The sequence below is a fragment of the Poecilia mexicana genome, unplaced genomic scaffold (assembly GCF_051168715.1).
Source record: "Poecilia mexicana isolate PSO_F unplaced genomic scaffold, ASM5116871v1 scaffold_2, whole genome shotgun sequence".
NCBI lineage: Eukaryota > Metazoa > Chordata > Actinopteri > Cyprinodontiformes > Poeciliidae > Poecilia > Poecilia mexicana.
The window spans coordinates 7,572,696-7,597,202 of NW_028263371.1; the positions used below are offsets into that span (position 1 = coordinate 7,572,696).

General features: G+C 39.7%; 2 protein-coding genes across 2 annotated transcripts in view; both read right to left on the reverse strand.

The window, feature by feature from the left end:
* smc3 (structural maintenance of chromosomes 3) overlaps nucleotides 1-16,200 on the reverse strand; it is a 28,552-nt gene extending 12,352 nt beyond the window's left edge. The window contains exons 1-19 of the mRNA XM_088009838.1: nucleotides 16,002-16,200; nucleotides 15,292-15,367; nucleotides 14,586-14,624; nucleotides 14,429-14,496; nucleotides 14,175-14,246; nucleotides 13,085-13,164; nucleotides 12,899-12,977; nucleotides 12,138-12,255; nucleotides 11,635-11,810; nucleotides 11,402-11,482; nucleotides 10,318-10,482; nucleotides 8,942-9,063; nucleotides 8,473-8,686; nucleotides 8,226-8,329; nucleotides 6,542-6,641; nucleotides 5,635-5,795; nucleotides 3,693-3,834; nucleotides 2,890-3,040; nucleotides 2,640-2,792 (exon numbers count right to left, since the gene is read on the reverse strand). Coding sequence (XP_087865964.1) covers nucleotides 2,640-2,792; nucleotides 2,890-3,040; nucleotides 3,693-3,834; nucleotides 5,635-5,795; nucleotides 6,542-6,641; nucleotides 8,226-8,329; nucleotides 8,473-8,686; nucleotides 8,942-9,063; nucleotides 10,318-10,482; nucleotides 11,402-11,482; nucleotides 11,635-11,810; nucleotides 12,138-12,255; nucleotides 12,899-12,977; nucleotides 13,085-13,164; nucleotides 14,175-14,246; nucleotides 14,429-14,496; nucleotides 14,586-14,624; nucleotides 15,292-15,367; nucleotides 16,002-16,016 — 2,116 coding nt within the window. The 5' untranslated portion in view covers nucleotides 16,017-16,200. The remainder of the gene's footprint in view (nucleotides 1-2,639; nucleotides 2,793-2,889; nucleotides 3,041-3,692; nucleotides 3,835-5,634; nucleotides 5,796-6,541; nucleotides 6,642-8,225; nucleotides 8,330-8,472; nucleotides 8,687-8,941; nucleotides 9,064-10,317; nucleotides 10,483-11,401; nucleotides 11,483-11,634; nucleotides 11,811-12,137; nucleotides 12,256-12,898; nucleotides 12,978-13,084; nucleotides 13,165-14,174; nucleotides 14,247-14,428; nucleotides 14,497-14,585; nucleotides 14,625-15,291; nucleotides 15,368-16,001) is intronic.
* Nucleotides 16,201-17,759: 1,559 nt separating this feature from the next.
* Nucleotides 17,760-22,521, reverse strand: dusp5 (dual specificity phosphatase 5). The gene is made up of 4 exons (XM_014984672.2): nucleotides 22,018-22,521; nucleotides 20,984-21,123; nucleotides 20,235-20,454; nucleotides 17,760-18,542 (listed from the first exon to the last, which is right to left on the reverse strand). The coding sequence occupies exons 1-4, from the start codon at nucleotides 22,379-22,381 to the stop codon at nucleotides 18,136-18,138; spliced, it is 1,131 nt and encodes a 376-aa protein (XP_014840158.1). The 5' UTR covers nucleotides 22,382-22,521; the 3' UTR covers nucleotides 17,760-18,135.
* Nucleotides 22,522-24,507: the final 1,986 nt, after the last annotated feature.

The following is a 24,507-nucleotide window of genomic DNA, read 5'->3' on the forward strand; positions in this document are numbered from 1 at the left end:
CCCATCGGCAACGTGACCGGCCTCGAGGAGAAAGATGTTATCAGCTCTGATGCCGAGGCAGAAAACTAGAAAGAGCAGCTCCTCATCCTCATTATCCTAAATTTACAGGCGGGTTTATTGATCTTCTGGACCTCTACAGTTTAAAAACACTCAGGCCAATTAATCTGTCAATTAAAACTAAAATGAAAAGAAAAAAAGATGAAGCAACTAGAACAAGACTGGAAACATTTATGGTTTAGCTCATATGAGAGAATGTGAATGCCAATCAGGTTCCATTATCACGAGGTCAACATGACATGTAAAAGCACCGCGGAGCGTCAGGCTCTAATGGGACGTTAGAGAAATAAATGAAAACAGGAAAGGGAGCGAAGTGCATCAGCTCGTACTCCTCTACAGGGCAGCCAGGGAGAGCGGCTTTTAAGTGACTCATTGCAGGGATGAAAGACGAGATCCTGCTTCTCTTGCCTGCTCACACACAAATACACACACACATCTGAAAAGCTACAGTAGATTTTTCCCTCTGTTCGCATTCGCACGTCGGTGTGAGCCTTTAAACGCCGCATGTATTTTCAAATCTCAGCAGCGGAGAGAGTGACCATTACACCGCACACGCATGTTTCAAATCCCACCTGATCCTCTTGTTATGCCTTTCATGTGCTGTCGTGAAGTGAGTCACGGCTTTGGCAGACATGACCCAATATACACTAATCCTTCATGACCCGCTGAAGCTCTCCTCCCGCTGGCTTCTCGGGCAGCTACACCCCCACAATGGATTTAACCCACGTCCGTGTGGGATCGCCCCGAGTTCCCGGATTCCTACGACTGTTCCGGGGCTGAAACGATTAATCGGACGACTCGTGACTGAACTGTTGAAACAATAGCCAACTAATTTAGTAATCGATTAATCGTTAACTGGAGCATTCGAACTCGGACACACTCGGAGCAGTAATTAAACCAAAACTGTACAAAATATACGTCACCTTTGTCCTCGAAGGCGGGGCTCCTTAACGCTTTTGGAAAAAAAGAAAAAGTCTCTAAAACTTGTAAATGTGTCCTAACCAGAACTTCTCATGTGGCATTTTTTATTTTGGTTCAAATGTGGTTAAAAAAAAGGAAAGAAAGAAATCTCCTATTAATCACCTTTTGCTATCCCATTATTAATCAGCTAATCTAATAATAATAATAATAATCACCAGATCAGTCGTACACCGTACTGATGCTAAGCTAAGCAGAAAGAGCCGAGCTTTTTACACTAGAAACATTTTTTAAGGTGCAAACAGATCCTTTGCAAGGCGAAATGTTTAGTTTCTTATTCAAAAAAGGAACATAATAAATAAGGAATTATTTGTGTTTTTTATGTATTTCTAATATTGTGTAAAAGCTGTTCAAAGGGTTTAAATAATAAAAAAAAAACCTCTAACGTCCACACTTCTTCATCCAATAAATCGTCAGAATACAGGAAAATCAGTTCCTAAAATAATCGATAATTAGATCCATCCTCTCAACAGCTCAGATTCACATAACTGGATGTTGCAGCAGGTCAACAATCCAGCTCCAGAACCGCTAAGCTCGGCCCATGTGAAGGTTTAGCTCAAAAATCGAGTTTGTGTCAGGAAACCAATTTCAATTCAACCACCACCTCTACACCTGAGGCCGTGCGTATAATTTTGACCCCATGTGGATTAGAGAAAAACAAAAAAATAAATTAAAATATGTTGCTAAGAGAAAGACTCAAACAAATCGTTAAAAGCCCAAAGCTAATGACATTCCTGGCCACAACAGGCTCTTCAAACCGACACTGTAAAGACTTCCTGTGTGTTTTCTTAGCAAAGTAGATTGAAACAAAAGAATAGAAGAAGTTTCCAGTTTTCGAAACAAAAGTGCAGCAGTGGAATGTGCATCTTTCCAGCAGCTCTGTTCTTCTGTCACTTCAGAGGAAATTAGTTAGAGATGTTACACTGTGGGAAAGACGAGGCAATCTGAGCTTACGATGTGTTTTTAGCACTTAATCTCGAGCAGGAAAGCATGTGCAGAAAGTATATCGTACCCATTTTTATAGATTCTCCAATAAACATAAAAGAAACATACTTTCTATTCATTTCATGCGGAAAAATGAGAAAATTATGAAACAGCTGAATAAGGTTTTGTCTGGCCTTCAGCCTTACAGAAAGCAAATGATTCTTTTCTTAGAGAACTGTTCCTGGAACTGGCAGATACGTTAAACAAACGATAGATCTACGATTTTAAATGTCAGACAGCTTTTCCTCTCAGTTTGGTTTTAGTCATAGGTACATTTAAAAACACAAACACTGCGGCTGTTCCCACCGACTCCCTTCCTTTTTGTGAAAACTCCAGCATGAGTCACTTCACTATAATCAATACATCTGTGTGTGGGGGATATTATCTGTTTGCTCAAGTGATCATTTTGCATAAACTCGGTGACTCATTTTCCACCCGGTCCTTGGCCAACAGTTTCAGTAACCCTGTAAAAATGTCCAAGTAAAGTTATCCGTGCAAAACGTTTTGTGTTAAACTTTCTTTTCTGTTTCGCATCTAGCTCAGGAAAAAACAAAACAACAAAAAAGCCTCGTTAAATCTCCGTGGTGGAGTCACTCGGGATGTTTTAATGAGAAGGATATGTTCGATGTTCCTCCGCAGGTTCTCGTTGAGCTTGGCCTCCAGCTCGGCCAGCTCCTCCTCGGCCTTCCTCATGTCCTTCTGCAGCTCCAGGCGAGACTTCCTGGTGTCGTAGTAACCTCCCGTCAGCGCTCCTCTGTGGCTCACCTGGTCTCCTATTTTTAAAAAAACACGACAGGTTAAGCATAAAGCGTGGCTCGCACAATTTTAAGCTTTCAGCATTATGAGACGTCGCAGCAAAGGTTGGCCTACCCTCTAGAGTTATACAGTCCATGGTGAAAGCTCGGGCCAGCTGGGTGGAAACCTCCATGCTGCGACAAATCAGCGTCTTCCCAAACACGTGCTTAAAGGCCTTGTCAAAGTTTGGACTGTAGCGCAGCTTGCTGATCATAGGGATGGCGTCCTGAAGACAGAGAGGCAGGAACATGAACACCTCATATTCTGAACAAAAATGTCGGAGTACAGAGAAAACCTAAAGGGCTGCTGACGCTTTAGCAGAAACTGTGTTGAAGCTGGAATATGTAACTTTCCTTTGGAACATATTTTTTAAAACTGTCACTATTTCCTGACTGTATAAGATGAGACAGACAATCAGGGAAACAAGTAAAAATGAAGCTTTTCTGCTTTCTCCTTGTGGTCCTAGTGCCATCTGCAGAAACAACCAATCAGAGCCAGGAGGAGGGTCTTGTCAATCATACACGTGTACACGCTGCTCTTACACTCCTGCTTGCTCTTTGCTAAGCTACAGAGTTCCCAGCAACTTAGCCTGCCGAGAATGCTCAGGCTAGTTAGCATAGCCACTAACGACAGCAGACAGTTTTCCTGTAACGATAAGTTGATTCTCAACCATTAGCACACTGAGCAGCATGTACACAAGGCTGATTGACAGCACTAAGCTCTTCGTAGATTTTGTAGCGCTGTGTGATTTTTTTTTTTTGTCTGACTATTCATGTCATATTATCTTGTCACACTTTTACTGAATATATAATAAAAAAATAAAAATTCTTGTAAAAGTAAAGATACTGCAGCTTTAACAGATGGAGATAAACTCTTACATTGGTTTCTGGGTAGGCCGTGTCTCTGACGTCCAGCTTGCTGAGTGGAAGGAACGTCACTTCTCCGGGTAAGTTCATTTTGTTAAACTCCATGAGGATTTTTGTGCTCACTTCGTCCGTTTCCACAATGTGGTAAAACAGTCTGGAAGATACGAGTTGACTGTTTTACTAAAAGGCCTGACTAAATCATCTCTATCTGTCAATAAACAAAGATCAAATGCATAAAAGAAGCCATTTCAAAATGATCCAAAAAGATTCAGATGACACTTCTTGTTCTAATGATTATGGCAACATGTTGGAAACAGAGGACGAAATAAATGCAAATTTATTTGAGTGTATACTTTACTTAACGTTTCAAAACATTTCCTACCGTTTACAAAATTAGTAAAAAGATTAGAAATGCGACAGAACATGCTACATTTCTGAAAAATGTAATAGTTCTATGTAGTCATCAATGTTTCCTTCATTATCAAAAAACTGAAATCGGAGCAGTCAAAGCATGAGGTGGCTAATCCTGGGATCATCCACCTCAGCAAGTTACAAGAAATATTTACCTCTTTGTTTCCTCCAAGCTCTAACAGAACGTGATTGTTATCTAGAGCAGGCCACAGGAGGTTTACATGCAATCAACAACTCATTTGATTTTTATACACTTTGCATAAAAGGTAAGGAGAGTTTGTGTTTGGCGGATTATCGCTTCGTTGTGAAAATGCTGCTTGGCAACACATCCTGTACCCGGGAAAAGCCGATTATATCCTTTCAAACGGCGCCGTGTTTTTCAAGGCAGCAAGGCGCAAACTCCGCTCTGCTGCTCGACACATAAAAGCTCGTCTTCTCACACATATGGCGACATTTAAATGGACATAAACAGTTGTTCCAACGGGACAAATTACTCCCAAGGGGCACCGTTAAAAAGAAGTGATCAAACACTAAATTTATTACTTGTTATGTTTGGAACAGACGATCGCAGCAAGGAGACACTAAACGTCAAGCTCTTCCTTTTGATTTATTCTGTGAATGAAGAAGGCTGCCCTTCTACAGCATGCCAGCTGTTTATAAGGGTTTAGCTTCGTCGCACTGCGTGTTAACTGGGAGTATGTGGGGAAACGCACCAGAAAACACAAACTCTGCTTCAGTACTCCATTTGCTGTTGATTTTATTGACGTTATGTGAACTAGTTAAAGGTAATTTTCACATTAACCAGCTTGTTAACGCTATGACGAATCCTTTACATCAAAGGTACTCAAACTGAGGCCCCTTCGCTCAATTTAAAAATAGATTAGATAAATTAGGACAAAACTACAACTTTTAAATTAAAATCTACTTACAAAAATACTCGATGCAACACAAAGGGATCATCTTTTCCCAGCTTTCTGGTTTCTTCCTGTTATTATAGCAACGAGAACCACGTCTACTCATTGACTCCATCTTTTAAGCAGCCAAATCTGCTTTCTGCTGCTGCATTAACACTTGGCCAAGTTCGCCAAAAGTGTTTTCAAATGAAAACGGACCTACTTGAGAAATTACAAAATATCTTTAAATTTTCTTAAAGTCAAGCCCAAAGTAATGAGGAAATTGAACACCTTTCAATTAACAAGGACAGTGTGCAAAAACAAAAACAAAAACCATTTGAATTTCTGAATCTACAAACCTGTTCCCACAAAAAAAAGAATCTGATTACTTTATTTGTTTGATTGAAATAGTCTGTGCTTAGTTTACTATTGAGCAGATAAAAAAAAAAAAAAAAAAAAAAAAAAAAAGAAAAGTATTCACTTTTGGTTATTTTAGTTTTTAAAAATTATATTATTTAACCCAGGAGAACTATTGAGCTGATTTTTGGCCTACGTGACGAAAAGTTTCCAAACCTTTGCTTGAGATGAATATGCAAAGATTTCAGGCTGGGCATTTTGTAAGAGAGAAGAAAAAAAGAAGCATTTCTCACCGTGTCCCTGCTGTCACTTCCACACAGGTGTAAAAAGCTGGCTCGCACTCAAAATTATTCATGACAATGCCATGGTAACCATTGATGACATGCTGGTTAATCCCCTTCCTCCTAAAATGCTCCAAAACTTTGTTTATGCTGTCGATACCGTTCAGAATGGCCTGCGGGAGGAAGAGGAGCAAAGATTAAAGACGTATGAAAGGTTTCCAAGCAAAAAAAAAAGTTGACGCAGCAAACACCAGAAACGCCTGCAATGTGGAGTGAGGCCGTGACGAAAACAGATAAAGAAAATGTCAATTTCAATATAGAGGGAAACAAAAACCACTGATCTAAACCGCTAGAGAGAAGGGGGGCAGATGAGGGCGAGTCCATCAAACGCAGGAAACAGAATGAATCAGCTGGGACAAAAACGAGAAAATAAATAAATGTATGACATTTGTCTGCGACGCTGCAAGCGGCCTCCTTTCATCTTGGCTGATATTATTCAGAGGTGATATTTGATTGATGCGTGTGCCCAGAAGGAGCGGCTGGATGAGGCAGAGACGAGTGAGTCACATGTAAATTGAGCGAGCCGTCATAAGGTGCGAGCGTTGAGGCAGATGAATGATTTCGCCTGACATACCTATCCTGACAAGCGGGCTGAGTCACAAAGTGAATTCTTGGCGGCGTTCAGCTGAAACCATCCGACACTCGCCAATTTCTTACTCTTGTCGAGTAAGTGGATATGTGGACAGATTACTCGAGTAGGTTTGCAGCGCGACAAGTTTCGGAAAACGGCTAAACGTGCGAATGCAAGTGGCCTGGTAGAGAACGAGTTTCTCTCCTCCTCGTCTGCAGGCTGTGCTGGTCGTCCTGCTTTTCTGTTACGCAAGTCAGCGATAGCAAAGTCCCGCAGAGAGACACAGACCTTGCCTGTAGCCGCTCGGAGGAGCTGCTGCTTCTTCTCCAGGTCCTCTCGCTTGGCTGCCAGGGCCTGTTGCTCTGCGTTCTCCTCCCGCCACAGGTAGCTGGACGGACACACACAGTCGCACACTGTTACGCTTATGTCGCTAGAGAGATCGGGGCCCGGCTGCGGCAGCGAGGCTCGAGAGGCGAGGCGCTCAGCGAGAATTGAAAAAAAGAAAAAACATGATGAACGTGTGTTCACTGTGGCAGGTCTGCACTGAGAAATGTGTTGGAATCCCACAGTTTATTTCTCTAGATATATGAAACTAGAGCTGCAACCTGAGACATTATTTTACTGATCAATCATTCAGATGATTGATCAGATAAAAATGAAAAATAGGGACATTCTGCAGATTTTATTTTATCACTTAAGCCTTTATGGATATTTTTCTATTTATGTTTATAACATTAAAAGGTGAAAATAAAATAAAAAACATGTAAAAAAAAAAAAAAAAAACTTTCTTCCCCTAAAATGAAATAACACAACATTCCTTTAGTGAACGTTAGATCATGTGTAGCATAGGATGCATCTGCAACAAAAAATATTTCTAACATCAAAATATGAAAAGTTCAGCTCTTTCTGCTTGACTAATCAGTTTATGACTGATGTGGTGATTAATGTTGGGTTTACCGATTAATAATTGGACAACCAAAGGTGCTTATAAGGACACCTTTGTTTTTTATTTTAACAAAATTTGAACTGGGTGAAACCAAAATACTTCTTGAGGAATTCAAGGTGGAACATAGTTCAAGATTTATTTTTTATCATCTTAGATGCAGAATGTATGTGTCTTCTGTACAGTTTTGGCTTAATTACTGCTCTAAAAAATGTTTTTCTTTCAGCAAATTGCCTTTTTTTTGTAGTCTGTAAGCTCTGGTTAATGATTAATCGATTACTAAATTATTTAACATTATTTCAGCAATTGATTAATTGCTATGAATCGTTTCAGCCCTATATGAAACAAAATGATGTTTCAAACATAGTTTACTTTAAAACTAAAAATCTTCCATTCAGCATGCCACATTTCTTCATCTATTTTTGATATCTGCATCAGTTTGTAAATTAAATCAGGACATCTTGAAGCAAAAACTGCCAATTGTTCATTTAATAAATAAGGGCTTCTTAGTTTACCTCTTATTCACCTGGAAAAAAGCAAAGAGTCAAAGTGGAGCTTGTGGAAAGGAGAGAAATTGGCAAAAAAAATTTTTTGCATAATTTACATTTTTTAAATTGATTTAATATCTTGTTTGAAATATTGCTGGATATGGGTTAAACATCAGGGATATTATGTTACTCTATGAAGCAGGGCTGATCAAGCTGCTTGCACTGCAGATATACAACAATATTCGATCTATGGCTTCAATCTCTGCAGAACAATTACATTTGCAGAGAAGAAACATGCCAACATTAGAGTAGCACTACAATGAACTGCTCCATAAGAGGAATAAAAAACATCATCCGAAAAGCAGGAAGTGAGTTTAGGGAAGACTGCTGCTGAATGTGCCCAGACAGAAGCAAATAATTGGCATTATTGGCTTTTTATTTTTAAAACCAAACCAACTTCATGTTGATTCATACAGAGGCTGATGTGGAAAAAAGGTTCAGATTCACTTTCAGGAAACTATCACACCAAGACAATTCTTACTTTCTTTCACTTTGGAGTTCATCTTTCTTGTTCTTCACTTCATAATACTTTTTGTCCAGCTCCTCAACGCGGGTCTTCACCTCATTTAAGTCTTGATCAAGTTTCTAGGAGACACAAAATGAACAATGCTCACACAAACTCTCTTGTTCATACTCAATCTGATCCAAGGTACATATAGAAAGGTGAAATGATTATGAGACACCACAGAAACAAGCAGCAACTTCAGTGTTCAGTCTTGAGGTCTTACGTTGTACTGCTCCAGGTTCTTCTCCTTGTTCATCTCCGTGTCCTCCAGGTCTTTGTGGATGGCTGCAATCTGCCTCTTCTTGTCATTTATGGCCTGGTCCAGCGACTTCAACTCCTTCTTGATCCACTTGTCCCTCTCCTCCTTGGAGGTGAACTGACTGCCACGGCCCTGCTTGGCATACAGGTCAGTCCTCTCCTGGGTGGCTTGAGCCAGTCTGGAGTGGGGAAAAAAAAGCTTTAGCAGTCGGCTTAAACAACAAAGACGATATCGGTCACATTAAATATTATTAAACCTCAAACGGTGTTGGTTTGGCTTAATGTTAACAGTTTTATTTCATGTGAAACCTGCTTTCCAAAGTTTCTTGTACTTAAAAACATTCCAGCTAGCGTAAGCCGTGCTTTCACCGAGTGCTGACTGACTCATGGCGTTCTGCTTGGTCGTCAGCTGCGTACCGGTGAGTCATCCCTACCTAGAGATGCCCCGCTCCTCCTTCTCCTTCACCATGTTGAATTTGGGTTCGGTCTCCTGGAGCTCCTTCTGCTTCTCCTCGATCTTCTCCAGCAGCTTCTGACGCTCCTTCAGCAGCCGTTTCTGCCAGAACAAACCGTTTACAGCAAGTCAAACTTCCCTCTGTTGGTAAAGCGCTTTTTTCATAGATCGCTGATTATTCTTGTTCCTGGTCAAAATGAGTAAAAAAAATAAATAAAAATCACCCCAGTTTTCCACTCATTTTGTCAATATTTTAAGAGAATAATCAAAAGCTGGTGAATCTTTTTATTTTGCTCCAGATTGGATCAATCCAAACACCGGCAGCCAACATGAAGCTCCAAACCCAAAAAAATAACAAAATAACATTTTCTTCTATGCCTGTCAGCCACTTTACACAAGACCATATGGAGAGCAATCCGTGCCAACTGTGCAGACAAAGAAAAAAAAAATCATGCCAAAAGGAATGTATAGTAGGCCTGAAAGTGATTCTGCTGATTACTCGTTTCGCTTCAACAACGCTCACATTCGGTTTTTTCCATATGAAGTTTGAAAAACAGACTTGGACTAAAATGATTTATCGGCTTAATCGTGACTAATCAATCACTGAAATAATTAACTAATTTAGTAATTGATTAATCGTTAACTGGAGTATTCAAACTATAAAAAAAGGCAATTTACTAAAATAAATGCATATTCAGAGCAGTAACAAAGCCAAAACTGTACTATATACAAATATATCAATTTTACTTTTAAGTTAAAAGCACCTATGTTTGTTGATACGATTCACTCAAACTCCTAAAGTGGCATTTTAATTTGTAGTCAACTGGTTCAAATTCACTAAAGGAATTTGAAAGATTCAGCACATAGAATATAGGAGAGAGAAAAGCAAGAATGGGTGAAAACATGGATGGATGAACAGAAACATAAAAAAAAGGTTTGGAAGGATGATAATAGTCAAAGAAAACGAATGGACAGATTCTGTATGACCAACGAAGAGATGGACTGGAAAACGTACAGAATGGGATAGAAAATTAAGTTTAGAAATGTAAATATTTTCCATTTCATTCAGACCCGGAAAACACTTGAAACAAATTCCACACTTTTCAGAGCTTTCCAGGCTGCATAGGAACCCCGTTTCAATTATTCAGTTTGCTCTTTTCTTAACATTTCAGCAGCTCGATACAACAGGTTGAACAGAAATTCACAAGCAAGAAGCTGCCTTTCCAGTTAGGAACCAGCTCAAGCGAAGCGAGTGAAGACGGCCCTCCCTGCTTTCCCACAGTGGTGCGGATGAACACGAGGGGTGCTGGTGCATCGTCACGTGTTTTCTGTGACGCAGATCGGAGGCTTCCGTACCCTCTGTTCGCTGTTGCCTGCCAGCTCATCCTGCAGGTCCTTGGCCTTCAGCTCCAGCTTGGTCCTCTGCTTGATCTGCTCCTGGCGCTCCGCCGACAGTTGCTCTTTCTCCTCCTTCATGGCAGAAACCTTGGACTTGAGCTCGCGCACAATGCGCTCCGTCTCCTGCAAAAGAAAAAAAAAATGGAAATGAGAACAGATTAAAGGGCTGTGAGATTCGTTTTAGAGGAATTTTCACTTTTTGACTCACTAAGTGACAGAATATTATTTATTTATCTAAAAATAAACTGGTTATTTATCTCTGTGCACCAAAACTAAGACTAAATAAAAATTAGATTTGAAATAGAATAAATACCCAAACATATGTATTTTTATATTGCCCCCCCCCCCAAAAAAAAAAAATAATTTTTTTTCCCACACAATGAAAAGAAAAAGAAGTACTTCTGTATGATCAATTTTATTCTAACAATAAAAAATGTTTATGTCAAACTTGTCATGCAATTTATTCATTGATTTATTGTTTCAACTAAACACAATTTTTGTTAAGAATATTTTTAACAAAAGTCTTTCAAACTGAACACCTTCAAAATATGGAGGTCTAATCCTGCCAAAAATAAATGAGAAAAAAAAAACAACACTAAATACAGGACATTAGAAAAAGAGAAAACAATAAATAATAAAACTGAAAAGTAAACTAATTAATAAAAGGCTAAGACTGGAAATAAAATGGAAAATATAATTAGAATTTAACAGAAGAAGCACAAATGCCACATCCCGGCTTCATTTCGGGATATTTGCTCGTCTTTTAGTCCCTGATCCGTTATTCAAAATATAAATGAAATTATGTTGAAAATGCTAAAACAAATATTCATGGCAAATCTCATAATCAAATAAGTTGGGAAAGATTTTATTTTTTGAAAGCAATATTGAGGCATTAATTACTTTACCAAGTTATTTATTCACATTTATTTATTTCTACATTTATCACCAATTTTGCCAGGATCAGTCCTCCGTGTGGATAAGAACACAAAATACACACACACACACGCACACACACACACATCAGTTTGTTTTTCAGCTTTACCTCTACTTTGTCCCGGGCGTCTTGCTGAGCGTCACGCAGCTGTCTGGATTTGTCTCCACAGGTCTCTCTCTTGGAGGACAACTAAAGACGGCCAAGAAATAAAAATAAAAACCACAGAATCCAAGAAACAAACAACAAAAACAAGAGGTTTCCTGCTCTAGATGGTGACATTTTCATGTACACATTTACACCAGTATGTCTTGGTAAGGAATGGACTTGTGTAAACTGATCACCTCATCTAGTTTGGCGCGAGTTTCGTTCAGCTCCTGGTTGTAAATGGTGTACTCCAGAGCTCTCCTCATCTTGTCCCACTTCTGGTACTGAGCCAGCTCCTCCTTCTCGTCCTCCAGGGTATGCAGACGCTCCTCGATGTACTTCAGCAGCTCATTGATCTTCTCTCGCTTTCCCTCTGGAGAAAGAAAAAAAAACACACGAGCCGAGTTGTTGGCAGAAATGTCAACTAAAGTTTAGTTTAACAGTACATGATGTTCACTGATAATCGCTGCTGTTGCAACTGCAGTACAAAATCTGAGAAATCAAACCAGCTGTAGTAGAACGTTGTGTTCAGTTATTATCCAGATGAAAAGCCGCAAAATACCAGCAACCCTCTCTCAAGAAGTTGCAGGTTTATTATCGCCTTACGCTTTAGGGTCATAACTCGACATGATCCAGGCCTTCTTCTTTTCAAGTTTACTAAAACTATGTATGTTTTATATCTTAAGTTCGAAGCTCTTACCCGTCTCCTTCATGAGAGAAATACTCTCCTCCTTCCGTTCGTCGTACACTCGCGTTCCTGCCACCTCTCTCAGAAGCTTCAGTCGCTGAGAATCGGGCGCTGTGGCCATTTGGTTGATCTGCAAGTAGAATTTAAAATCAATCAAGTCAGTCAAATTTATTTGCACAGCACATTTCAAAAACAAGGCAGTTCAAAGTTATTTACATAATGAAAAACACAAAAATACAAAGTCATACAAGACACAGTCAACACCTGAAACATTACGGTCAAGCCGTCATTACGCATCAAAGTGTTGGTCAGTGTTTCATTTATTATGGTACAAAAAGCAAATCCAGGCAGGCTTTTAGTCTAGATTGAGAGGAAGTCGGTGTTTCAGCTCTTCTACAGCTTTCCGGATGTTTGCTCCAGATTTGTGGTGCATAGAAGCTGAATCCTGCTTCTCCAGAACCAGAACCAGAAGACCTGAGAGGCAGAGGTTGATACACCACCACCAACAGATCTTTAATCTACTCTAATGCTAAGCTTCCAGGGATTTATAAACTAACTAAAATATGCAACGAAGATGGAAATGCCTAAAGTTAGTTTATCTCATCAAATCTGTATTCTGAGAAATGACAAAGATTACAAATCAACATTGGTTTAAGGAGGCGAGGAAAATTCTGTTGGAGCCTCCTGCTCATCTCTCATCACAGCAGCATCATTTCACACTGATGAATTTAGAAAAAAAAAAAAGAAGAAAAAAAAAATCATAGTTTTCTCACCTTTCCCTGCTTGACAATGTAGTACGGGTTACTGCGCGAGAAGCCGGCGCTCTCCAGAAGGTTCATGACGTCATTCTTACTGCAACGAGAAACGGGCAGGAAACTTAGGAAGGAGGCAGAGTTGGACGGTTTTCTGTGGGACTTTTTACAAGTACAAATTTACGGTCGAGCCGCAACAATACGCACGTCACCATCTTCTTGTCCAAGAAGTACTGGTCCTTCTTCGCGCCGATGACACGGCGAAGGGAGACCTCCTCTTTGTCGATCTGGAGGGAGAGAAATTTCTCACTAGTGATGCCGACGGTCCCACATAACGGCTGATTTATGCGGCTTATACAACAGTATTATGCAACTGGGAATGCAGTTTCTAGCACAAACTTTAGAGTTCTACTTAATGCCGTCACAATAAGCAATAAATGAATTAATCACAATTGGCGCAATCATTTTATGGACAATAGTCATTAAAGAGATGAGAAATGCTGCAAACATTTGACACCCAGTTGCCACATAATTAGTTTGAAGCTCTTGTCACTTCTGCCTGTTTTCCCTGTCTAAACTGAATAATTGAAGGATACGCAGTTTTTGCGAGTGAAACATCATTAACCATTTAAATAATTATTGTTTTGTTTTATTTTGGATATTTAAAATGTTTTAAAGTTCCAGTGTTAAAATTTTCTTTAGAACCTAAAGTTTTGTTGTTTTTTTATGTGAGTGGGTATACAATAAGCCAATATTATTATTATTATTGTATTAGTTGAAAATGGTTCCAAATTGACATAATCATAGTTTATTGTAATAATTTTTGGGACAATTTAGCACCCAGGCCTATTTCTACTATACTTAAAGAATCAGCTAGCATCATTATCAGTAGTGTGTATAGCTGAAGCAGAAAGGTGTAATGACACACATATAGAAATTTGTTACATATTTACCCTGAGCACAATTTGTTATCTTGTTAACGCGATACGTACAGAAGACAATCTTAATACTCCAACCAATATTAAAAATAATATTAGCATTGTCAAAAAAAAAAAAAGACCAGTATTCACAATTCTTCAGACATCATTATCCAAATGATTTAAACCTTCAAGGCTTTCAGCAAAACACTGTTGAAGCCCAAATTCCCAAGCATCTTACAAAGATCAGAAATGTCACTCAGCATTATTTGTTATGCTTTATCTCTGTAGTTCCAGAACTATAAATGGCACTGACATTTTGAGGCTCAAAAAGCAATGGTTGAGAGAAAGAGGACAGAGAAAATGTTAACAATTCATACCGGAAGCCGGTTGTCGGAGTTATCGAATATAATCTCCACAAAAGCTGAAATGACACGCGGACCAGTTCCTTCCTGCAGTAACAGAAGTAGAAAAACATAATAAATAATTTAAAAAAAAACTAACTTTCACAATGATAATCCTGCCATTAACGTTAAAATACTTCTTTATTTGTTTCAAGGTTGTAAAAGGTTTTTTATTCCCCAATAGAGCAATTCAAGCTACATTCAGGAGACTGAACGTTGTTAGAACTCACATGAAGCAGGGCCAGGCGCTGTTCGGGTCGCAGGTGGCTGAATTCATCGCTGAGCACAAACTGGATGGCTGCAAAAGACAATTGAACATTGTGGTCACTTCGTTATTGTTTTACACATGTTGGAGAAATCCAGCTGAATAAGTAAAGGCGTACGTACCATAGAAAAAGTTACTTTTTCCAGATCCATTTCTGCCGACTGAAACAAAACAAAGTTGGTGAAGTGGAGATATGGAAAGACTCACACAGCTCAGTATTAGCAAAACAAAAGTGATAGCAGTGTTGAACATTGTGATGATAGTACTGATTATTAACCTATATCTTTCAAATAAATTATTGGCAGACAGAAATTTCCTACTCATAACCAAAAAAAAAAAAAAAAGACACATTTCCATAACAGGTTTCTGTTTCTATGACAGATGGCTGTTTGTTGAATACAGTGTTTCAATTACCGGATGTCTAATAAAGAAAACATAAGAAATCAACCAAATCATTATAGTTAATGAAGATTTTCAAATATCAATGTAGCAAAAACTACAGGTGTAATGAATGTTTCATGGAAAATATCAAAACTTTTGAGACCAAGTGATTTTATGTCTTAATTGAACATACATACACAGCCGGTCATTTTAAGTTCTCTTATTGCTCATTTGGATGAAATCATTTGTTCTGATGTACATCTCTTTTGAAATTGTTAAACCTATTTGAGTTGTTTATATAAAAGCTTAGTCAACATTGAATGCAGCAGCAGCTTCAATACAATAATATACGAGTGGAAATTATGATATGATAAACATTGCATCTCTAATTAAAACTTCTATGCAGGATAAAAACAAAATTTGAAATAAAAAAAAGCACAAACTCACCGATCACATTGTGCTTGGGACTAAAGGGGTCCACAACAGTTTGATCCCTATAACTTCTGAACCCCTGGATAATGACCTGCAGATAAACGACCACAAACAGCATCTCCTTTAGTATAACAGCGACAATGTGCAATTAGTATGCAAATGTCGGAAAAGGCAAGTTTAAGAAAGTTTCTTGCAGAATTGTCTCAGTATCTGAACTTTGTATGTGGGGATTTTTGCACCAAATACAGATCCTAAAAGCGGGACTGGGCCATTTGACACAAGCGCTGGCGCTAGCTTTCATTCAGAGCGTTACCAGCCTTATAACAACATAATATGATGATTATAATAGGCAAAAGTACTATCGATGTCTCATATGCATTGCAGAGTTACGTGCAATATAATGCTGGTAACTACTGGCATAAAAACCACAGGACTAAAAGTATGAAAATTTACACCAACTACTAGGCTAATGGCATTAGCTTAGCTTCTTAACATGGAGACGTGCAGCGATTAAAGATAAAAACAGGCCACACCGACACCTAACTTTACAGAAAAAAAACTTGACTTTAACTGCATTTTCGGAATCTTTGTATGGTTTTATAAAACAATTAGCATATTACGGGTGAAATCTTTACAGCGTTTACTTTAGCTTTAGCATACCGTTAAGCTAGCATGGCTATAGATTAGTTAGGCTCCACCATGCAGAAGCCCGGTGGATAGCTTACCTGTTTAATATACATGGCTGCCTAAACAGGACGTCCCCTGGATCACACCTGGAGAATTATAATATCCTCCACACACTAAATAAAACAACCCGAGAAATTAGGAATAATAGAACAACTGCTGCATATAAAAAAAAATAATAATGGAGTGTATGCTAACAGAGAATAACATGGAAAATGGCGGCGGGGGCGGGATAGATCGGCTCGTACCATTAAGTGAAAACGGGGTCTTCGTAGCTAAAAAAAAAAACACGGATAAATTGTGTGTATTTTGAAAAATCTTACTCTGAAAGTTTATGATCTTCTATTGAAGTATTAAAATTTTAACTATGGCACAGTCGTGTCTAATTTAGCTCCAAAATGCTTTATTGGTATTCACATCTCCTTCCTTAAACAGTTGGTACAATCCGACTCTTCCCTTCTGGGCGCCAAACAAAATTATTACAGTTCTTCCTTTCTCCTCTGTTTCATCTGAACCAGCTGCTTAGAGCAAAGTGTATTTCAGAGTTTCATCAATAGGTTATCTAAATTCATAAAGAAAGGGGATTTTTTTTTATTTTTTAGCGCCATTTAAAATAAAACATCGAAGCCTATGGGACCATTCGTTTCATATCACAGATAATTCATGTTTTCAGAACCTGAATTATGAGATGTCACAAGAAAGATTATGTACCACAGATCAGAGAAGATGTCTGAAAACATTTGTTGGAACCAGAATTTGACTTTGTCTACTTATTTGGTCATTTTAAAGAAGGTTTGGCCTGCACGCTTCATATTTTATCTATGCTTTTTTTTTTTATTAAGATGAAATTTCCAAAATTCAAGCCAGAAATAACAAAAAGATGTCCCATAAATCAAAATGTTAACGACAGAGGTTTCTCAGCAGCCCCGACCTCAAAATCCAAAATGGCTGCCTTAAAACTTGGTGGTAGTTGAAGTAAAACGTTCTTTTTCATGTCCAGTAGTTATATGGAAATAATTTGTATATGAAACAATTAGCCTAGTTGTTGAGGTAATAAACAAACTCAGCAAATTTTTGATGAACACATAGTATTTCTATTTCCAAACATGGTTCTGCTTAGTGTTCATTGTATTAATTGGAAACAAATATATTGTATTGATCATTTCAGCCTGACTCCAACAAGAAACAAATCACACAAATTTCCTGGCATGCAATTAGAAAATGCTCAATTTGTGTTTTAGGTCATTTCTTGATACAAGGGGCGACTTCTCACAATAAAAATTGAGTATCGGAGAAGAAAAATACATTTTGAGACTCTTTTAGTCATTCCTAAATAAGAAACAGTAAAATAGGGATTTCTGAAGATAATATCTGTTTTCTTTGTTTTATATTTGCAGATAATAAAATGTAGCATGTTTTTATTCATATGTCAAAACAAAATGAAGTCACATTTGAATTCTGTCTTATTTCAATTTTCTTTCTCAGAAGTTTCCTTGTGGCGGCACTCTCATTAGTCCATGCTGCAGGGCTTTGATCGTGACGCAACATCAGGATAATTGTGGATAACAAGAATGCATTTTTAAGCTTTTCACCTGTGATTTGTTCTCATCTTAATTTATAAATATGTGGCTTGTGTAACTACCACAATTTGGGAAGACAGAAAAATGAGACTTCTTATCTGGGCTCAAAGTCACTGCAGGTGTCACTGTTGCTTCTCCTTTTACCACATCATGTGGCCATAATTGATCATCGGGTTTTACTTCTTGCTTCAAATACATAAAAATTACAACATGACAACGTTTCAGTGGTGAAAACATTTATTAAACACATTTCATTTCCTACATTATTGAAAAAAGAAACAGACCATTATTTTAAAATAAATTAGGTTTAAATGCCTAACCGTAATTGTGAATAGGCAAGTGAATCACAATATTAACCTAAGGCATGTATATTGCAGTTAATCACTGTGCTGTGTTGTTTCATCACCGCAGCGCAAAAGACGGGAAAACCTTTCGACTGAACACAGTTTTTTGTTGTTTTTAACGCTTCGCTGAGTCTCTTGCTGATTTCCGCTGCGTCTACCCGCTCTGCTGGTTTCAACATCAGGCACGCAGAAAGCATTGATTCTTAAAATTTCAAGTAATACTACCAAGCAATCGTAGTTCTTTTCTTTCTTTAAGGCAGTGCAGTTATTGGGCTCAGTTTCAACGGGTGGTGTACTGGGGACTGCAGGCAAGAGGTAGGGAGGGTGAACATGGATGGCTCAAAGTTTTTGGTGCTGAAAGTGGCGGAGAAGTCATTGGCAAAAAACGAGGCTGACTCTGTGACGCACGGAGTGGCCGGTTCGGGCGTGGCAGCCATGGCCGGGGCGTTGGACAAGACCTCGGACTCGAACTGCAACAGCTGGCCCATGAAGCTGAAGTTTGGCGAAATGACGGAGCGCCGCTGCTTGATGACCTCGAAGGCTTCATTGAGCCTCAGTTTCTGGGTCCTCATGATGTACGCCATGCAGATGGTGGGCGAACGTGAGATGCCTGCTTCGCAGTGTACCAGTACCTTCCCTCCTGATTGCTTCACTTGATCTAAAGAGGAAAGAAAGGAAGAAATCTTTGTTGAAATCAGTTTTTTTTTTCTCAGAATCACAGCTTAGCTGCATAATCATCACATTTCTTCTCAGCACGCTACATATTCAAAGTTACTCTGGTCAAACAAAGACACCAGCCTTCGTGGCGCAAGGAGACAAACTTCTTTTGCTGGTGTTAGTCACAAAGCACACCAGCTCCTGCACCAATGTGGGGGCGCTGCATTCAGCCTCCATATTCACAGGTGTGTGTCCTATACGTGCCGCGCTCCTACAGGTTTTACCGGTACATCCTACCACCTCCACACGTATCTGCTTTCACCTATCTCTCTAAATGTCCCTTCTTAAACGCTTCAAGAATTCTTAGAAATTCTCCAAACACCTACGGGTCTGTACTTTCATTAGCCTTGCGTGCAAGTCTGATCTACCCACAGCTGCAGACAGCAGTTTCATTAGCCACTGTGCACACCTACACGTCTCTCTGCATCACAGGAACTATGAGGGCCACTTCTATCCGTTCCCTGAGAGCCCGTCTTGCTAAGAGAGTGACAGCAACCTGAATTAAGCTGGACAGGATCTGTGGGTGTTTTAATAGCCGAAGTTTGCTCTGAATTAACAGGACATACTTCAGTGGGTCAGCAATATTCATTATCCTCCCTCGTCTCACCGTTACATCAGTTAGACACATTTGGGATTTGCTGATTGATTTTAATTTAAGACCAACAGCTGTGATTATTTGTGTATCCTGCATGTCTAATGGCTGATGAATTTCGGAAGCTGCGTTTGAATGTAGGTTAAACCTGCTCCCGGGAACGCTTTTGATGCCTTATGTAACAACCAGGCTTACTCAGAACCACGTCCCCAAACAATACACAGTACTGACAATACAGGTCAGGCTAGCTGCTTGTGGATGAGCTGTGTCTTTGGTTATGCCAAGCTATAAATAACCCATTGTGTATTACCTTTGCTACTGCCGTTATGCAGCAGCCCCATTACCTGTCCTACATGCCGTCCTTCCCTCTGTAACATATTTCGCTGCCCTTCTGGCCTCGGGGCCATCAGTAATTTCCATCTCGTAGGGACGAAAAAAAAAACCCCTCTCTTACTTTGCGTTAGTCACCCAGTATTTATCCTCCACCCACTCATCACAAATAATAGCTTGTTGTGCTGTGTGTCTCAGTCAGCCTACAAATTCTGACCCCATTGCTACGGTTCACCTAGTTGTCACACTGACTGACCACACCCGGCAACGCAGAGATTTGGCCGCAGTGCTGATGACGGCATCGGAGAGCCGTCTATGCGTTAAGACGGAGGAGGAGGGATGGAGATCGGAAGGGTATAAGGCTAGAGAGGAAATCCTGACTGACAGAAGTCTGGCTGGGTTATATCGGTGAGGGATTGAAGGCTTGTGATGACGATAAACTGATTACCACTGGGTTTCTCAAAGCTTTCTAGTTGTGAATGGCAGCAGGCTTCAGATAGAGGGAGACTTATTTCAAGATGCTTTTCAAAAATAGCAATGCCTATGTATGGGTATAGAAGTCTTTTTGTATCTCAGCCTGGGTATTTTTAAGATTTGAATATTGTGGCCGTTAAACCCGTACATCGTCCTAACTTAGCATCGTTGCAGACTTGAGAGATTAAAGTATTTTAAGCACCAAGACTTTTGTCATAAAAATATCCAGCCACTCACCAATGAATTCTATTGCCTCCTGAAAGTGTGAGCTAATGTCGGCCATGGGGCTATCCTCCACCGGGATCCACTTGTAGTCATAGTGGCCCCTGGTCGGATGCAGGTCCCGACGCGACACGTTGAGCAAGGCTGTGATGTGAAGGTCGCTGAGATAGTCCTGTCTAGAAGCGTGGTAGGCACTGCCGAGGTAGAGGAAAGGCAGGATCTCTACGGGTTTACCCTAGAGCGCAGAGAAAACAGAAACATAAGTCAGGTGTTAATGGGCAAGAACACACAGCCTCTCAGAGAAGACAAAACATCCACCGCCAGCCTTGATCCATCAGCTTTTACCCACCCCACACCATGAGAAAATGCACATTCATTTATGGACCAAAAAAAAAGTGTGGTGGAAAATGGAGGAACGGAGCCATTAAGGGCAGTAGTACCTCACAACATCTCAGTCAGAGAGACACAGGAGGTCATTCAGATCTGAGGCTTTCTCAGGCTTTCTATTTATAGTACACATGACAGAGGAAAGGTTGCAGATGAAAGCCTCAGTGAGAGGTTGCGCTTCTCTCTTTTTTTCTTTTCTTTTTTTTGCAGTATATATAAAGAACTGAGGAGCACTGAAGGTCAGGGAATATTGTGATGTGGCTTTGATGTCAAATATAAGCCTCTCTGACAACCAGCGTGGTTCTGCATGTGCCATATATATATAAAAAAAACCTGACAGTTTGCAGCTGTGTGGGAGTGGAGGGGTGTTTCCATACCTGATCATAATCTGGTATGCGGTGAGAAAGCTTCTCGCTGTGGCTGCTGACTCTTTTCTCGGTTTCAGTTCCGCTCTGGTCAATGGTTTTCACCTCAGTGCAAAGTTCAGGGTATTGGGAGTAGAAGTTTTCGTATCCTCCTGAGCGAGCAACACACACACACAGAGAAAATACATGTCACGGATATGCATTTTTAGAAAAGAAGCTTAGAAAAATTACAACACCACCTCTAGCCTACTAACGCCTTCACACAAGAACGCACTTCTTGTGAAATGCCAGTGTTTATGAAACAGTCTTAACGCGGGATTTGAGAGTTTATAACCTGATTATAGACGCGTAATTAATTACAGGAGCCCTCACTAAGGGGACCGGTAATCCGTTTAGGCCAGCATCCTGACAGACGGAGATGGATGCGCTTCCCAACACATTGGCACGACCTCAGATGAACCTACTGCACTTGACTATGTAGTAAATATTGGGCTCCGATGAAGGAACCGAGCTTGGTTCGACATCTTTACCGCCAAGGAAAGTCGCTGCAGCATCAAGCTGCGTCTCTCCAGCACTGACTCATCCGCTCTACTGACGTACGCAGGACATTCATTTCTCCAATAAGTGAGAGAAAAATAGCTGCGATGAAGCGATGAAGTGATGGAGATGCCACCAAAATGTTGGTCAACCAACAATTTAAAAAAAAAGAAGCCATTTTAAGAGTGACTCGCGAAGGCTATTTCATGGATTTTGTCAGTCTGCATGCATCCAATTATGACAAATATAATATAATATAGAGTCAAGCAAATCTGTCATATTTGGATATTTATATCATATCCTTGTTACTTTATTAATGGTTACGACTTTCAGGCTGAAACAGGCAACAAAACCATGTGATATCAGAAAAAATGAATTCAAATTCTCAATTTGGATTTCACGAATTCAGTTTATAATCAACAAAACTGAACCAAAAACAAACTGGTAAATAATAATAATAATAATAATAATAATAATAATAATAATAATAATAATAATAAATTTCTTACCTTTCAAGAAGCAGATGCTTGCCCCGCTCGCTAGATGCGACAGGGTGTTTATTACTATTTGTGCTACACTGTCCTTTTTCAGCTTCTGCCAGTGGGACGTCCGGTCATCAAGAGCCACGATCGCCGATATGCTCCCTTCCCGGAGCCGAAACAGGGCTCTCTCGTCCGGGATGACGAACTGCAGAGGCACAGGGCCTCCCCGGGACCTCCGGACCACCAGAGAGTTGAGATTGACGTTGACGGACCCTTTAATACTGGAGTTCGTGAATGAAAAATAGGGTCGACAGTCCACAATAAGACAGCTCCCGCACTCCTTCCTGATGATCTTCTTCAGACGCCGGCAGTCAATGCTGGAGACCTTCATTTTCTTGTTGTTGTTGTTGTTGTTGTTGTTGTTGCCTTAAACAACTGAGCTAGATGCGAAAGCGGGCGAGCAGCGAGCCCAGTGCGAGTCTGTGCCTACATTTCCTCCAAGGGGATTCCGGCCGATCGGTTTTATGTGAATGGGACCTCCGGTGAGTGACGTCGAGAACCATATATGGACACCGGCGCTGGTGTGTTCGCAGGAAAAAACCCGCCCACGTCCATGACTCCGCTGTGACTCCGCCCGCGGGCTCTGGTAAATAATAAGAAACCCTGTACAGAAGCTACTACTGATCCAGCCATTACTCACTCCCCCTCTCCGTCCCTCCGTAAGATGCTCCACCAGTCTTTTCATGCAGCCGGTGCTGAATGCTTTTCGAGGTTGCAACGCCATGGTTTCTAAAGAAGACTGCCGTCACACCGTCTGTTATTGCATAACAAAGCCTTTGCGGCGGGTTGCTGTTTGCATGTTGCGAGGTTCCTGCAAGAACACAACAAACGATGCAACATCATGCATACGTGTGTTGCTTTAAAGGAAATATTTTCTGGATCCAAAAAGTGTGCATTTTGCAACTGCTAGACTTGAAGTTATTGTGATAACAAAAAAAACAAAAAAAATAGTGATTATGATAAATCATTTCAAAAGCCCTGTCTACCCTTAATGTGACACACATTCAACTGAAAATTGTAAAATGATAACTTCACAGCAAAGTGTGAAAATGTTGTGCAGTTGTTGCTCCAAAAACCTAACATTAGCTGGAATGAAGCTGCTCTATCTTAAAAATCTTCAAGCACTAGTATAATTTTTTTTTCTGATATTCAATACTGATCTCAAAGGGAATTTAAATAAAGACACATTAATTCAATAAAGCCATAATTTGGATCAAAATATGTAATTATACAAAGGTTTACCACAAAAGAAGGGTACAAAAATAAAATAATCCACCGCAGCACAGTAAAAATTGTCATCAGCAATGTTGACATTACATAACATTTATGTTTCTCTAAGATTATTCAAAAGGCTAGACTGAAACTAACCAGCGACACTGCCAGCCAAGAGGCTAACAACAACACTGACAAAGCTGCAGGAGTTTCTGGGAAGGGCTAGTCATGTTCTAGCCCTGTAGTTTTCCAAGTCTGGATTGAGAAGAACTGATTAAAAAAAAAAAAAAAAAAAAAAAAAGAAACTTTAGCTCCCAATGAAAAAGTTTGGGCCTGTTTAAAACATTCTCAAATCTCTGGGAGAATGTGTTAAGGTCTTATAAAACTAACCAAAACAAACAACAAAAAAAACTGGCTCACAATTTCAAAGCATACGTTTTGAAATCTGTACATGTCACCGTTAATAGTGAAATGTGTCCGGTACCGATACCGGCTGAGGAGGAAGCGAGTGATCCAAAAGAAACATAAAAAGCCAGATTGCGGTTTGCAAATGTATCCTGTGACAAATACCTTCACTTTTGGAGACATGTTCTGCGGTCCGGTGAAGCTAAAGTGAAACTGTTTGACCTTAATGACCGTTGTTACATTTGGAGGAAAATGGGGATGGATGTAAATCTGCTAACACCATCCAAGCTGTCAAGTATGGGGGTGGCAGCATTATGTTGTGGGGTTGTTTCACTTAAGAACATGAAATAGATGGCATCATGAGAAAAAAATATATATGTGAAGCGACATCTAAAGACATCATTCAGGAAGTGACATCACAGTCACAAATGGATCTTCTGACTGTGCGTCCAAATAAACAAAAGAATGGCGTCGCTAGAGGAAAATCAGTGTTCAGGTGGGCCCTAGTCAGAGTCCAGTGGGCTGTGGATAACTCACGACTTCACAGTGTGGAAAACTACTGCAAGATAGAGAGAGTGTGAAAATATTACCAAGTCGAGATGTGGGATGTTCATAAACATTTACTGACTCCTCTAAGACTGAATGCTGTTTCTGAATCAAAAGGTGCTTTTATAACATGTTAGCTTGAAATTGTGCACACTTTAATATTTTTTCTCCTTATGAGTATTTTCAGTTTTAATTTAAAGTATATAAACCACATTTGAGGTGGAAAGATAAAAAAAACAATTTGTATCATTTCCTTTTCAATTGTGGTCACGTTTGTAGATAGTTGTATTCAAT

Excerpts from the sequence above, each read along its gene's own strand:
- dusp5 (XM_014984672.2), bottom strand. The coding sequence starts at position 22,381 with ATGAAGGTCTCCAGCATTGACTGCCGGCGTCTGAAGAAGATCATCAGG. Across the intron at positions 21,124-22,017 it reads AAGCATCTGCTTCTTGAAAG|GAGGATACGAAAACTTCTAC; the intron begins GTAAGAAATTTA and ends TTGCTCGCTCAG. Across the intron at positions 18,543-20,234 it reads GGAGGCAATAGAATTCATTG|ATCAAGTGAAGCAATCAGGA; the intron begins GTGAGTGGCTGG and ends TTTCCTCTTTAG.